This window comes from Dipodomys ordii, unplaced genomic scaffold (genome assembly GCF_000151885.1).
Source record: "Dipodomys ordii isolate 6190 unplaced genomic scaffold, Dord_2.0 Scaffold98, whole genome shotgun sequence".
Lineage (NCBI taxonomy): Eukaryota > Metazoa > Chordata > Mammalia > Rodentia > Heteromyidae > Dipodomys > Dipodomys ordii.
In genome coordinates, this window is record NW_012267314.1 from 8,935,663 (window position 1) to 8,949,398 (window position 13,736).

The 13,736-nt window shown below is 40.3% G+C and overlaps 1 protein-coding gene across 1 annotated transcript in view; it reads right to left on the reverse strand.

Moving 5' to 3' along the window:
* Zc2hc1b (zinc finger, C2HC-type containing 1B) overlaps positions 1 to 13,736 on the reverse strand; it is a 40,577-nt gene that overhangs the window by 8,110 nt on the left and 18,731 nt on the right. Inside the window, exons 5-6 of the mRNA XM_013026945.1 lie at positions 10,794 to 10,933; positions 6,988 to 7,096 (exon numbers count right to left, since the gene is read on the reverse strand). Coding sequence (XP_012882399.1) covers positions 6,988 to 7,096; positions 10,794 to 10,933 — 249 coding nt within the window. The remainder of the gene's footprint in view (positions 1 to 6,987; positions 7,097 to 10,793; positions 10,934 to 13,736) is intronic.

A 13,736-nucleotide genomic window follows, 5' to 3' on the forward strand; every position in this document is an offset into this window, starting at 1 on the left:
ACAAAGAAAATAGCTATAGCATATTTACAAATGGATAAGAGGTTTCACTACCAAAAAACCCAACTAAACACAATGAATACAGAAAAGAAGCCATACAAGTCACAAATAGGAAAATGATAGATATCATTTCCTATTAGTAATTACCTTAAACAAGAATGGATAAAACTTCAATCAAAAGAAGAGACTGGTAGAATAGATAACTTAATCTAATTATATGCTGTACATGAGACCCAAAAATCACAATATAAAATGATGCAATTTATAAATAATTATACAAAAGAATAGGAATGGCCAAAAATAGACTTTTTGGGAAAAAGACAAGAGATAAAGAAGGCTACTGCATACTAATAAAATACAGTAAGATATAACAATTAAGAACCTACTGACAGACCTTTAAAATATAGGAAGCAACAATGGATATGAAGGCAGAACACAAACAGTTGTACAATAGTAGCTTAATCCCCCACTAACTAGTGGACAAAACTACATAGAGATAAGAAACAGAGAAAAGTACAATAAAGTCTAACAGACATCCACAGAATATTTTATCTAACAGTATACACATTCTTGTCACATACACAAGGAACACTTTCCATAGTGACCATGCTAGACCATAAATTAAGTTTCAACAAATTAAAGAAGGTAGACACCATGCACTGTTTTCTCAGATTAAACATGAAAAAATCCATAGTTAGATATCACTAACACTAGCCAGCTGCTAGTGTTGGTGCTAGTTGTTCACACACTAAGATCCAGAGAATTAAAGCTCAAAACCAGACCAGGAAGAAAGGTATGCTACACTCTTATCTCCAAAATAATCGAGGGGAAGCTGGGCTGGAAGTGTGGCTCAAGTAGTAGAGTAATTGCTGAGAATGCAAGGCAAATGATAATGAAGCCCTCAGTATTGGGAAGAGAAGGGAGGAAGAGGGAAGAGGGAGGGAGGGAGGAAGGGAGGAAGGAAGGAAGGAAGGGAAAAAGAAGTCAACAAGAGAGTTGAGATTGGAAAATTTATACCTTATTAATGTAAACCAAACTCAAGCAACCAGTACATCAAAAAAGTAACAGAGAAGGTATACTTATAGATGAATTAAACTGACACTTGACAGGCCCTTTCTCAACCCACATATAACAGCAATTATACCAGGCATTATAAGAAACTCCAGTTTGTTTTCTCCTAGCAGAGTGGTAGCTAGGAGTTAGGCCTGTAGCCCTAAGCATACAGGCAAAAGTTGAGCTATGGAGCTAGCCCCCAGTCACATGGTGAAAAACTACATAACAATCCTGCTATTACATAGTCATGCTGACACTGAAAATACTTCAACTAGAAGACTACAGATGATTGAAACCTCCAATGACTTGGGTTCAGATGTGCAACTCAAAATGTAGAAATAGGAAAAAAAAATGAGACAACATACCTCATTCAGAAAGCAATAACCTGACAGTAATGAACACTGAAGATAGAGAAGTGAATAAAATCCTCAACAAAGATTATAAGAATGACCAATGGCCCAGTAAGCCTGATACTCAAGAGGCTAAGACCCGGAGGATCATTTTTCAAAGCCAATTTAGGCAGAAATGTCTGTGAGACTCCATCTCCACTTAACTAGCAAAAAATGGTAGAGTATCAGTCATAAACAAGCAAACCAAGCAAGAATGCAAAGCATTGAATTCAAGCCTCAGAACTGGGAAAACAAAACAAAATACTCAACAATCAGTGAAATTAAGACATCTATAAACATATGAATGAATTAGAAGAGAATACAAATAAACAGCTGAATAAAAAATAAGGAAACAATGCAGGGAATGAAAGAGAAATTTAGTGGCTGGGAAGGTGGCTCAGTGGTAGAGCACTTGCTTTGCATGTATGAGGCCCTGGGCTCTATTTCTGAGCACCACATAAGTAGAAAAAAAAAGTCGGAAGTGGCGCTGTGGCTCAAGTGGTAGAGTGCTAGCCTTGAGCTGAAGAGCTGAGGGACAGAGTCCAGGCCCAGAGTTTAGGCCCCATGACCATACCCCCCCTGCCCCCCCCCAAAAAAAAGAAAGAGAAATTTCGTAAAGATATGAAACTCCTGGAAAAGAAATTCTGGAAATGAAAATAAAAATCAAACAATACAATTAAAAATTTCATTTGAAACACTATGCAGTAGACTGTATCAAATTGAAAACAGAATATTAGCTCCTGCAGACAAGGTATATTAATTAGAACATTCAGATATGATAAAGAAAGAAAAAGAAATACAAATGGAGCATATAAGACGCTATGTCAAAAACTGAACTTTACAATTTAGGTGGGAGGAGGGGGCTGGGTAGTGTAGTTGGGAGGGAAGGGATAGTAGGGGAAAAACAGAGGAGGAGATAACAATGCTTGATAAGAAATGTACTCATTACCTTGCTCATGTAACTGTATCCCCTCCTCTGTACAATATTCTCACAATAAAAACTTATTAAAAAACAAAACAGAAAAAAAGACCTCTGAGAAACTATTAAAAGACCAAACCTACAAACCATAGGCATAGAAGGAAGAGGTACAAGCTAAATGATTGGACTAGAAAACATTAAATAAAAATAATAGTAGAGGGTTGGAAAGGTGACTCAGTGGTAGAGTGCTTGTCTTGCATGCATGAGGCCTTGGGTTTGATTCCTCAGCACCACATAAACAGAAAAAGCTGGAAGTGGCACTGTGGCTCAAGTGGTAGAGCACTAGCTTTGAGCTGAAGAACTGAGGGACAGAGTCCAGGCCCACAGTTCAGGCCCCATGACTGACCAAAAAAAAAAGAAACATTTTCCAAATCCAGAAACATTTCATATACAGAATAAGAAAAGAACATTGAATGCTGCAAAACAGATGTACCAAGTCAGTTTCAACAGAAACTCTGAAAGAAAATATCTGCCATCTAGATACTGTACCCAGTAAATCTTCCATTAAAATTGAAGGGAGGGAAGTGGGAGAAAAATGAGGGAGGAGGGTAACAACATTGACAAGAAATGTACTCACTACCTTACTTATGTTAGTGTACCCCCTCTATACATCACCTTGACAATAAAATTAAAATTTAAAAATTGAAGAAATAAAAATATTGCAAAAAACAAAACAAAAATCATGACCACTAAATCTTCACTGCAGAAGATCTTTAAAGGAATCCTTTTAGCAGAAGAGTAAGATAAATGCAACAAGGAAAATTCAAGGAAGAAAAATTTCCAGCAGGTAAGTTAACAAATGAGGATTAGGAAAGAAGAAAATATTACAGAACCAAAAAAAATGACAGGAAATGAACAGCTTTCAGTGTTAAAACTGAATGTTAATGGCCCTAATTTGCCAATCAAAAGACACAGACTGGCAAGTTGACTTTAAAAAACAAAACTTCTTTCTACAGAAGACAAACATAGGCTTACAGTAAAACAAATGGAGTTTTTTCCAAGAAAATGGAGCTTGAAAGCAAGCAAGAAGAGATACATTCATATCTGACAAAACAGACTTCAAAGCAAAATTAGTTAAAAGAGACAATGATGGTGACTTCATATTGATAAAGGGAACAACTTAACAGAAAGAGGTAACTGTAAACATATATGAACCAAAAATGTTGGCACACTTAATAAAAAAAAAAGCAACTTCTCCTGGACATAAAAGCACAGATATATCCCAAAACAGTAACAGTGACTCTACTATTCTACTCTCACTGGCAGATCATCTAGACAAAAAGTTGATGAAAAAAATCAGAATTAAATGACACTAACGCCAAATGGAATTCATCTACAGAATATATTGTTCAACAGCTGGACACTATACATTATTTTCAGCAGTCCATGAAATTTTCTAAAGATATTTTACAGTATAAAACAAATCTTAAAAAAGTAAGAAAGCTGAAATGCTCCCATTATTCTATCATACCATAATGGACTAAAACTGGAAAGCTATTACAAAACACATTCAAAACATAAACTGGGCCAGGCGCCAGTGGCTCACGCCTGTAATACTAGCTACTCAGGAGGCTGAGATCTGAGGATCGTGGTTCAAAGCCAGCCTGGGCAGGAAAGTCTGTGAGACTATTATTATTATTATTATTAGTCGATTGTGGGGCTTGAACTCTGGGCCTGGGTATTGTCTCTCAACTCTTCAGCTCAAGGCAAGTGCTCTACCACTTGAGCCATAGCGCCATTTCTGGTTTACTAGTGGTTTATTGGAGATAAGAGTCTCATGGACTTTCTTGCCCAGGCTGGCTTTGAACTGTGATCCTCAGATCTCAGCCTCCTGAGTAGCTAGATTACAGGTGTGAGCCTCTGTTGCTGGCTTCCGGGAGACTCTTATCTCCAATTAACCACCAGAAAACCTGAAGTAGTGCTGTGGCTCAAGAGGTAGAGTGCTTGCCTTGAGCTGAAGAGCTGACAGACAGCACCCAAGGCCCAGAGTTCAAGCCCCACGACCAACCCAAAAAAAAAAAAAACAAACCCAAAACATAGACTGGACTGTTGAATGACCCATAATCATTGAAGAAGTAGGGAATTTTTTAAAAAATCCTAGAACCAAATGAAAATGAAAATTGGTTCTTCAAAAACAGTAAAAGACTGATAAACCCTTTGTCAAACTAAGAGTTTAGAAAAAAAAGAAAGATGAAAGTAAGAAGTGTTATTGTATTAGATTGGTAAAATTAATACTGTGAAAATGTCTATATAATACTACCAAAAAGAATCTACAGACCCAATACAACCCCCATCCAAATCCCAATTATTTTATTTTATTAATATATATTTTATTGTAAAGATACTATAGAGAGGAGTTACAGTTACATGAGTAAGGCAATGAGTACATTTTCTACCCAGCATTATTACCCCTTCCTTTGTTTTTCCCCTACCATCCCTTCCCTCCTCACCTCCCCAACTTCTCCCTCCCCAAAGTTATAAAGTTTGTTTTCAACATAGTGTCTTGTACATCTTAGTGTTACAATGGGTCAACCTGCATCCTTATTTCAGCATTTTGTTATTTCCCTTCCCCTCTCCAAATTAGAAAAAATGTATATACAAGATGCAGGGCACTGGAATCAAATACAGTGAAAACAGGAGTTATACCATGGGGAAAGAACATCCAGGAGAAACAAAAAAAATCACATAGTACATTATAAGTACATTAAAAACAACAGCAAGAAAGATAAAACCTCTTGTGTCCCTATCTTGGGGTTCATTTCACTTAGCATCATCTTATATGATCATATGTACATAGCTTTTGACCTTTTTGCTTGTCCTAGACTAGTTATTGCAGATAAGGGAAACCATGGGACCTATGTTTCTTTGGGCCTGGCTTACTTGACTTAATATAATTTTTCCCAGTCTTTCCATTTCCTAACAAATGGAGCAGTATCATTCTTTCTGGGGGAGGCATAGAATCCTAATATATATATCTATATAGAGAGATAGATATAGAGATAGAGATATAAATATCACTTTTTCCTGATCCATTCATCTACTGAGGGACATCTGGGTTGGTTCCATAGCTTAGCTATGGCAAATAACGCTGCAATAAACATAGTTGTGCTGGTAGCTTTAATATGGCCTTGTTTGTGATCATTTGGGTAAATGCCCAAAAGTGGGATTGCTGGGTCATGGGGAGCTCTATGTGGAGTCTTTTGAGGAACCTCCATACTGCTTTCTAGAATGCTTGAACAAGTTTACACTGCCACCAACAATGCACTATCCCAATATCTTTCTTCACTGAAATGGAAATATATAAACCAATCAGAAACTTCATGTGGAAGCATGAAAGATGTAGAGCAAAGCAAGCCAGGTTGGCTATATCTCTGTAATCCTAGCTCCTCAGAGGTCTAGGACCCTGAGGATCACCAGTTCAAAACCAGCCCAAGCAGAAAAGTCTTCAAGAATCTATCTCCAAAAATTAATAAGCAAAAAGCCATGCCGGAGATGTAGCTCAAGTAATAGTACATCAGTTGAACAAGCTAGCCAGTTAAACACAATACCCTGAGCTTAAAACTAGGGACTGGTAAGAACAAAAGAAAAAAAAAGCTTGTGAAAGAAGCCTACTATAAATCAATGAATTAAAACTACTAATTCAAAAACTGTTTTAAAACTGGGCGAAGTGCTTCAAGCCTGTAATCCTAGCTACTCAGGAGGCTGAGATCTGAGGATCATAGTTTGAAACCAGCTGGGGCAGGTAAGTTTATGATACTCATATCTCCAATAAACCACCAGAAAACTGGAAATGGCAATGTGGCCCAAGTGGTAGCGTGCTAGTCTTGAGTACTAAGAGGCTCGGGAACAGTACCCAGACCCTAAGTTCAAGCCCCAGGACTGGCAAAAAAGAAAAAAATAATGTTTTCAGTTGGAAGGAGAGTGAGGGAAGTAGAGTAATAAAAGAGGTAAATTGGATCAAAGTACATGATGTGAATGTATGGATATTTCACAAGGAAACCCTTTTGTGCAATTAGTGTACACTAATATATATTTTTAAAGATTCCCTCCATTTATTAATGCAGTTTAACGAAGAGAGACATCAGGCTGCCGGTTTACTAGCTGTGTCTCTTAGTAAAATAATGGAGGCTTTTTCCAGTTTCACTTTCTATAAAATACAGAGAAAATTATTTTAAGACTACTGAGGGAATTGTGTAAAACAGATTGGACACATGGTCAGTATTTCATGCTCATTACGCTTTACTACTATGTGAAAAAATGATTTCTAGAATGGAAATTCTTCAATACAGCATTGACACATGGTCTCGATCACTTTTCATTGTTTGTAGACTGGACCTCTGGTTCTAGACTTCTGTTGTTATAATTGAATATCATTTTGCCCATTAACAACATAAAGTAATTCTGATGAATTAAAAAAAATATTACCTCTAGGAAGACAAGCTCCAACCTCAAACAAACCCACATGTCATTTATGTCCAAAAGCAACATTGGATGACATTTGGTTTTGTCTGAAATTGATGAGTCCCAAGGCCAGCAATGGCACCCTCTGACCTTTTACCTGGCACTCACCTGACCTGGCTGAGACCCCCTTCATGTCTTCCATGGCCCTGTTCTGTAGCAAAGCGCCTACAGCACTGGTCACAGTTGGTTCCTTTTTAGGATTGGCCTGAGCCTTACCCTACAGGGGAGAGAGAGACAGAGACAGAGAGAGACAGAGACAGAAAGAGGGACACAGAGAAAGACACACACACAGAGACAGAGAGACAGAGACAGAGAGACATTCAGAGACAGGGACACACAGAGAGAAATATATTATCATTATAACCTCAGGCACCACAATGGAGGTAAAGTTGCTTCCACTTCCAGCCTCAGATTAGAGTCATCTGCAGGGACCCTGCACCTGGAGGCAGAGTCTGACACATGTCCTGTGTCTCATTTACCTGGGGTCTTGTCCTTACTAGTAACCAAAGCCATAACTGGGGTTTGGAGACTACATTCCATAATCATGTCTTTGGGATTGGGGTTAGTATATTTATGCTTGAAATTGTTGTATGGAGACATTAAAAAGATCACTCGATGTCAATAAAGACATAGTTATGGAACACTGAAAATTTTTATGACACCTGAATGAAGAATTATTTTGTTTTCTCAAATGAACAGGGAAGGGGAAAAAAAACAGAGACTGGCAAGCTATAAATGTTTTGGGCATGGAATTCCAATAGCCCCGGCCACCCTTATAACTGCAGAGAAGCAGCAGAATGGTTAGATGAGCACAGGTCTGTGAAAATGCCAATGTGGTGAACACCTGCTACTCTGGGTGGGAATTTCCACCCGGACATGGATGGCTGTGAGATTAGAGCAAGGAGTGCCATCCAATTCAAGAAAGCTATTTTTATTTTTTGTCAGTTGTGGGGCTTGAATTCGGGGCCTAGGTGTTATCTCTTTTGCTCAAGGCTAGCAATCTACCACTTTGAGCCACAGCACAACTTTCGATTTTCTACTGGTTAATTCAAGATATGAGTCTCACTGACTTTCCTGCCTTTGCTGGCTTCCAACCATGATCCTCAGATCTCAGCCTCCTGAGTAGCTAGGATTACAGGTGTGAGCCAATGGCACCTGGCTAAGAAAGTTATTTTTAGAGCTCCATATTTGTCTCTTTTGGTTAAGGATGACACTTTTTTTTAAAAAAAAAAAGTAGATTATGTTTAAAATAGAAGCACATTTTGGCAGTGCCATGAACAGGCCCTTTAAAACTGAAGCATTCTTCTTGGATCTCTGAAATAAACTTCACTATTAGGCAAGGCCCCAGACTGGTGGGCACTGGCAGAATAGAGCAAACACTGCCGTTCAGACAGACTAGACAGCGAGAGAAGGAATTCAGAGAGTGTTCTCTTCTGTGTTCCCAGTCACCACTTAGTTCTGAAGAACAAGAAGAGGAATGGGGCCAAATCACTGGTTGCATTTGGGCCAGCCAACAGGCCTTCTTCAGGAATAAAAAAACAAACAAACAAATAAGAAACCACTTCCATTCATGGCTTCCTTGTGCCCTTGTTGGCTCCATCAATGCCCACTAACCTCATGGACTAGTTAGAAGAGCTATTTGCAGAAATATAACTTGTCTTCTATTGCTGTCCAAGGTGGAAAGAGAACTGCATTTAGAAAATTCTAAGCTTAGGCTGAATGGGAGTTCAAGGGAGTCTCACAGTCCTGTAAAAGGACAGGGTTATTGGAGTGGGGGAGAGGGAGGGATGATGTGGAAGACCGGCAGAGGAACCCTTGGTGTTAGAAAGCCTTCTTATATGAGCTATAATCCCTGAGAATTCAGCAAGGTACACATACTCAACAACAAACTGAATCCTAAAGACGTTCCCTACAAATAAGAAACTACAGAGTTGAAATTGAGGCCCTGACTACTGATCAAGGAATCCTGGCTATTTTGACTGGCACTATTTTCTACCCTACCTCAGGTGAAGAGTAAATCTCTAAATCTCTATTTATCGTCACCTTCCAGTACACATATACCTTCCATCTACTTGTGTTCCTACATTTACAGCGCAGGCTGCTCATCCCTAATCCTCCCAAATCTGTGAGCAGAAATAGTCTAAAATTAGAAACTTTGAACACCAACATGAGACCATAAGCAGAACGGACATTCCATACCCAATCTCCCCTTCACTCTCCTGTGAGCCCTCTTACTCTAGACCTTCATTCTCTCCCTGAACTGTAGCTCCTTGCTGATCTCCCGTAAACCCTCTTGATAACAACTGTAAAAGTGATCTTTCTAAAAAGCCATTTCCAGGTTTCAAGGTTGAACCATTCTATCTTACCTACAGGATGACGCTGGCAGCCACAAATAGACAATCAGATCTTCTGGGCATTGTGGCACATACCTGTCATCCTGACACTTGCAAAGCTGAGGTTCAAGGACCGCGAGTTCCAGGTTAGCTCCCTAGTGAGCCTCAACAGACAAAAAAAATAAGAAGGAAAGAAAACAACCAAAGCAAAACCAACAAGCACAAACACAGAGAGCAGGACAGAAATCTAAGGTAACCATCCTGCACAACACAGCAGGGGGAAGGGGCATGATGACAGGTGGGAAGATGACTTCCTGGCCTCCTGGAGACATTCTGGTTCCTACTTCCAGCCTCTCTGACCTAGCTTTCCGCAGACTTTAGAGTTATCTGTAGAATCAATTCAATCTTTAGCTGAAATGTTAGCTCATCTAGCTCTGCTGTCCCCCTTTGCTGTTCCAATCCCAGCACTGTCTCCCAGACACACCATGCTTTGGGTGAGCATCTCAGGCCACAAGTTGGACATTTTGTGCACCCGTTCATCCCTGCCCCTCTCTGGGCTGCTGAGCTCATTTCCATAGTTAACAAAAACCACCAGGGTCATTCCACAGCTCTCCCACACGTGACAACCAAACCACCCTCCTGCTGAGTTCTCTCCAGGTTCCTTTCTCTGGCAGTACTGGGATTTGAACTCAGGGTTTCACACTTACTTGGCTTGTGCTCTATAATGTGAGTCACACCTTTAGTCTGAAGGTCTGAAGTGCAAATCCCTGATCAAGCAGTACCAAGCAGTGTCTGATATTCAGTAGATATTCAGTCACTCCCTCCTGTCTGTGGAGACAGAGCCTACATTCTGTGTCTATGGAATATGCTAGTGGTGGAAAATTCCCACATCCATTAGATACTGGATTTCAGGGAAAGCTTTCTAAACATGCTGTGTACTGTTCAAATATTGAGACCAATTTAATCCTTCTCTAGGTGCTGGCTGTGTTTCTGAAGCTAATGGTTCTCATTAACTATACTGTGAGTTATGTGCCCTGGGCTGTTTGCTCAGCTCTGTTTTTTGTGATTGCAAAGCTATCATTGCCCAGCTCAGATGGGCATTTTTTACCCACTTGTAAGACCTGCTTGCATTTATTCACATACCGCCTTTCACCTGCAGCTTCCGTGCCTTTAAATAAAAAGGCAGAAGACCCTCCTCGCTAGTGGACCATAACCCTGTGGGGTGTCTTTTTAGCTGAAGTAGTTCCATTCTGAGGGACAATCTTATCAAGGTGGCTTGGGCTCATAATCAGCATTGGATAAACAGGGTTTTAGCATAATGCTACCTAAGTACTTTTGTATATTACATTCTCCCTAAGAGGCTTTCAACACTTCAGTGACTTTTTTTTTTTCAGTGACAGTAGTATATTTCTCTGCCTGCTAGAAAGCACACCCTGGAAAAGATGATTCCGTGGAGAGAGTGATAGCAATGCATTTCCTTACATGTAGCACGATAAACTACTGACATTCCCAGGTAAATTCTACCTGCTGGCCTCAGGCATGCGAAGGACACAAAGCCACTGTGGGAGGAGAGAGGTTTACCTGAGCTCTGGCTGCCAACCTGGCTGCTGTCTGGGCAGGATCAAAGACTCGGCGAGAAGACTGATCTTTGCAGAAATTGATGTGTCGTTTGGCAGCAGTTTCATTAAACCTCCTCATGCAGTATGGGCACTGAATATAATCTGAATGCAAAGATCGCAACAAATAGCAATTACCATTTCAAAGACAACTCTGGAATGGGCTATATGAAATGAGAGACGGAAGAGTTCTGAACTCTGCTCCAACATTAAAGAACAAGGTCCCACCTCCGGTTTGACACCACCTATGACAGAAAAGATGTGCTAGGGCACAGTTAATGAATGGGGAAGGGGAAAAGTTTTTACTCCCTAGGCACTCATCTCAAAAGTGTGCCCTTGATATTTGCATAAGATCCTTCAGATCATAGATCAATACTACTTAGAATCACTTCCAATTGCATGGCTTTAGTGAATCCTTGTGTAGAGAAGCAAGTTCTATGGCTCAAGTGGTAGGCCGTCTACCTAGCAAGTTCAAGGCACTGAGTTCAAACCGCAGTACCACAAAGATGGGGAAAAAATAGCAGTTAGCATGGCGGCAAAGGGAAGAGAAGATCCAGAAAACAAATAAAACAAAAAGCTAGGTGGCAGGACAGGGTGAGCTAGAAGGGTATGGGAAGTGATGGAGTTACAGAGATAAGATTTACTTTCGAAGTGTAGGAGTTGGAAGCTACCATCACCGTTGCTGGCAACAAGATACACCACTTTCACACCAGCTTGCTTGGGGTGTAGAGCTGCTCAGGCAAAGATGTGCGGGCCCCAGGTCCTCGCTGGGCAGGCGCAGCTTTGTTTGGATTTAGGTACCTTGAGGGAGTCACAACTTGGATTTATGTGAAGCAAAGAACTTTCTCCCAGAAAGGGTCTGAAAATGCATTTACCTTAACCTCACTTTAGATTCAGTTAAGATTAGCGCATAATCAAAATTCTAACGTGTATGGCTGGATATTTAATGCAGTGGCATCTTTAAAGGGAAGGGTTTTTTATAAGTCGTCTCCTCCCTCTGTTTGGAGATTTGTATCTGAACAAATCACTTTCTACGATGAATACTGGTCAAATGTAAACATTCACCAATACTGCCTTTCCCTGTATTTCACGGACTCAGTCATCTAACACCTGCAATGAACTAGGCTCAGCCTTCACTTTGCATGTGGTGAGATGATGTCTGTGTAATCAAGGGGGAGTTTTTAAACACAGAAATAAAAAAAAAACATGCACAATGAGAACAAAGGAGAATGTTCTTAGAGGAGGAACACAAACGGGCAATGCCTATATGCCTCCGATTACCTAAAATAATATTTATCAAAACGAACTCCATGAAACTGAAATGAGGTATTTTCTCTGGTGCTGTTTTTTTTTCTTTTCTTTTTGTCCTGTTTATTTATCTGTCTTTGGGAGGGCAAAGAGGAACATAGAAATGGTGGGACAAAGGGTGAACTAATAGAGCAGTGGTAGTTCCTAGACACTAAGTTGAAAATGCACTTGTAGGTGGAGATGGAAGGGAAAAACTTGGAGAGAGTAAGAGAAGGGGAAGCATTGTCGAAAAAGAAATGTACTCAGCACCTGACTTATTTAACTGTAATCCCTCTGTATATCACCTTTATAATAACAATAAAAATAAGAAATAAAAACTAAAAATTTCACATGGTGATGGATGTCTTTAAAAAGAAAAGAACAACAACAGGACAATCCTGAGAAATGATAAACGTTTAGATTCTGGGGCCTGCCTGACTGGTTTTGAGCCCAAGTTTCTCTCTTGCTCACACAACCTTGTTAGGCCTCTATCTCCTTGACACACCTAAGTCCTTGATAGCATCATAATCCACATAGGTGCTTGGCACAAGAGGAGAGGTGTTAGAAACACAAACTGTTGCTCTAAGCAAGCAGGTTGGACCAGGTTGCTTCCAGCTACCAAACAGAAGTCCAAACGCTCAGAGAAATCAAAGTAGAAAGTTCCATGGTCATTCAAAACTTAGTTACATGTTAACAGAAAACCATCTAGAATCAGGCACTCAGCTTGATGATTTCTTCCATTTTACCAGCTAGAAATGAAGTTCTACCTTGGAAATGCTGCTTCTATGGACTCAGGTCAGGCAAGGCTGCTAGACATGGCAGTGCTGAGCTGACCCCGGTCTGGCCACACTTCTGTATGTTTGACATTACATACTGTGATGGAGACCAAAGTTCAGTCATGTCCCCCTGCCAACAAGAATGTCACAGAAGTGGAGAGAGAGACAGAGAGACAGAGAGACAGAGACAGAGAGAGACAGAGATGGAGAGAGACAGAGACGTAGACAGAGATGGAGAGAATACACTGTAAAACAGCATTCAGGAGGCTGAGATAGGAGGATCATGAGTTTAAGGCCATTCTGGGTTACACAGATAAGACTGTCTAAATAGCAAGAAAGTCAAACAAAATCTCAGAAATGACAATGCAAGTGGACAATTACCACCTGGAGGATAAACTGAGATGAGGGGCAGTCGTTCCCTGAGTGGAAGCACAGGAGGCTGTGAGGTCTAGCTGGAGGGGGAAGAGCACAGGCCAGGAAGATGCCTGGGGATGAGTAGTCAGGATTGCTGTTAGACACATGCAGAATTTCAAATGCTCAGAGAATGGAAAAGTGCTTTTCTGGAGCAAGCGTATGAACAAGGCATGACTGACTGAGCTTTGTGTTCTGTCCTTGTCTCATTAGAACATGCGTCTCCTTCCTCTATTGGTAATGCTGACAGAATTTTTAAAAATCACTGTTCTATTTCAGTAGATTTCAAAGACAGACAACAAATGGACTCTTGTAGGGAATGTAGTGTCTAGATCTCATATAAAATTAAAGGACCAAAGCAAGCATCATTTAAAAATCTTTCTTCCAGGGCTGGGAAGGTGGCTCAGTGGTAGAGCGCTTGCCTTGCATGCCTG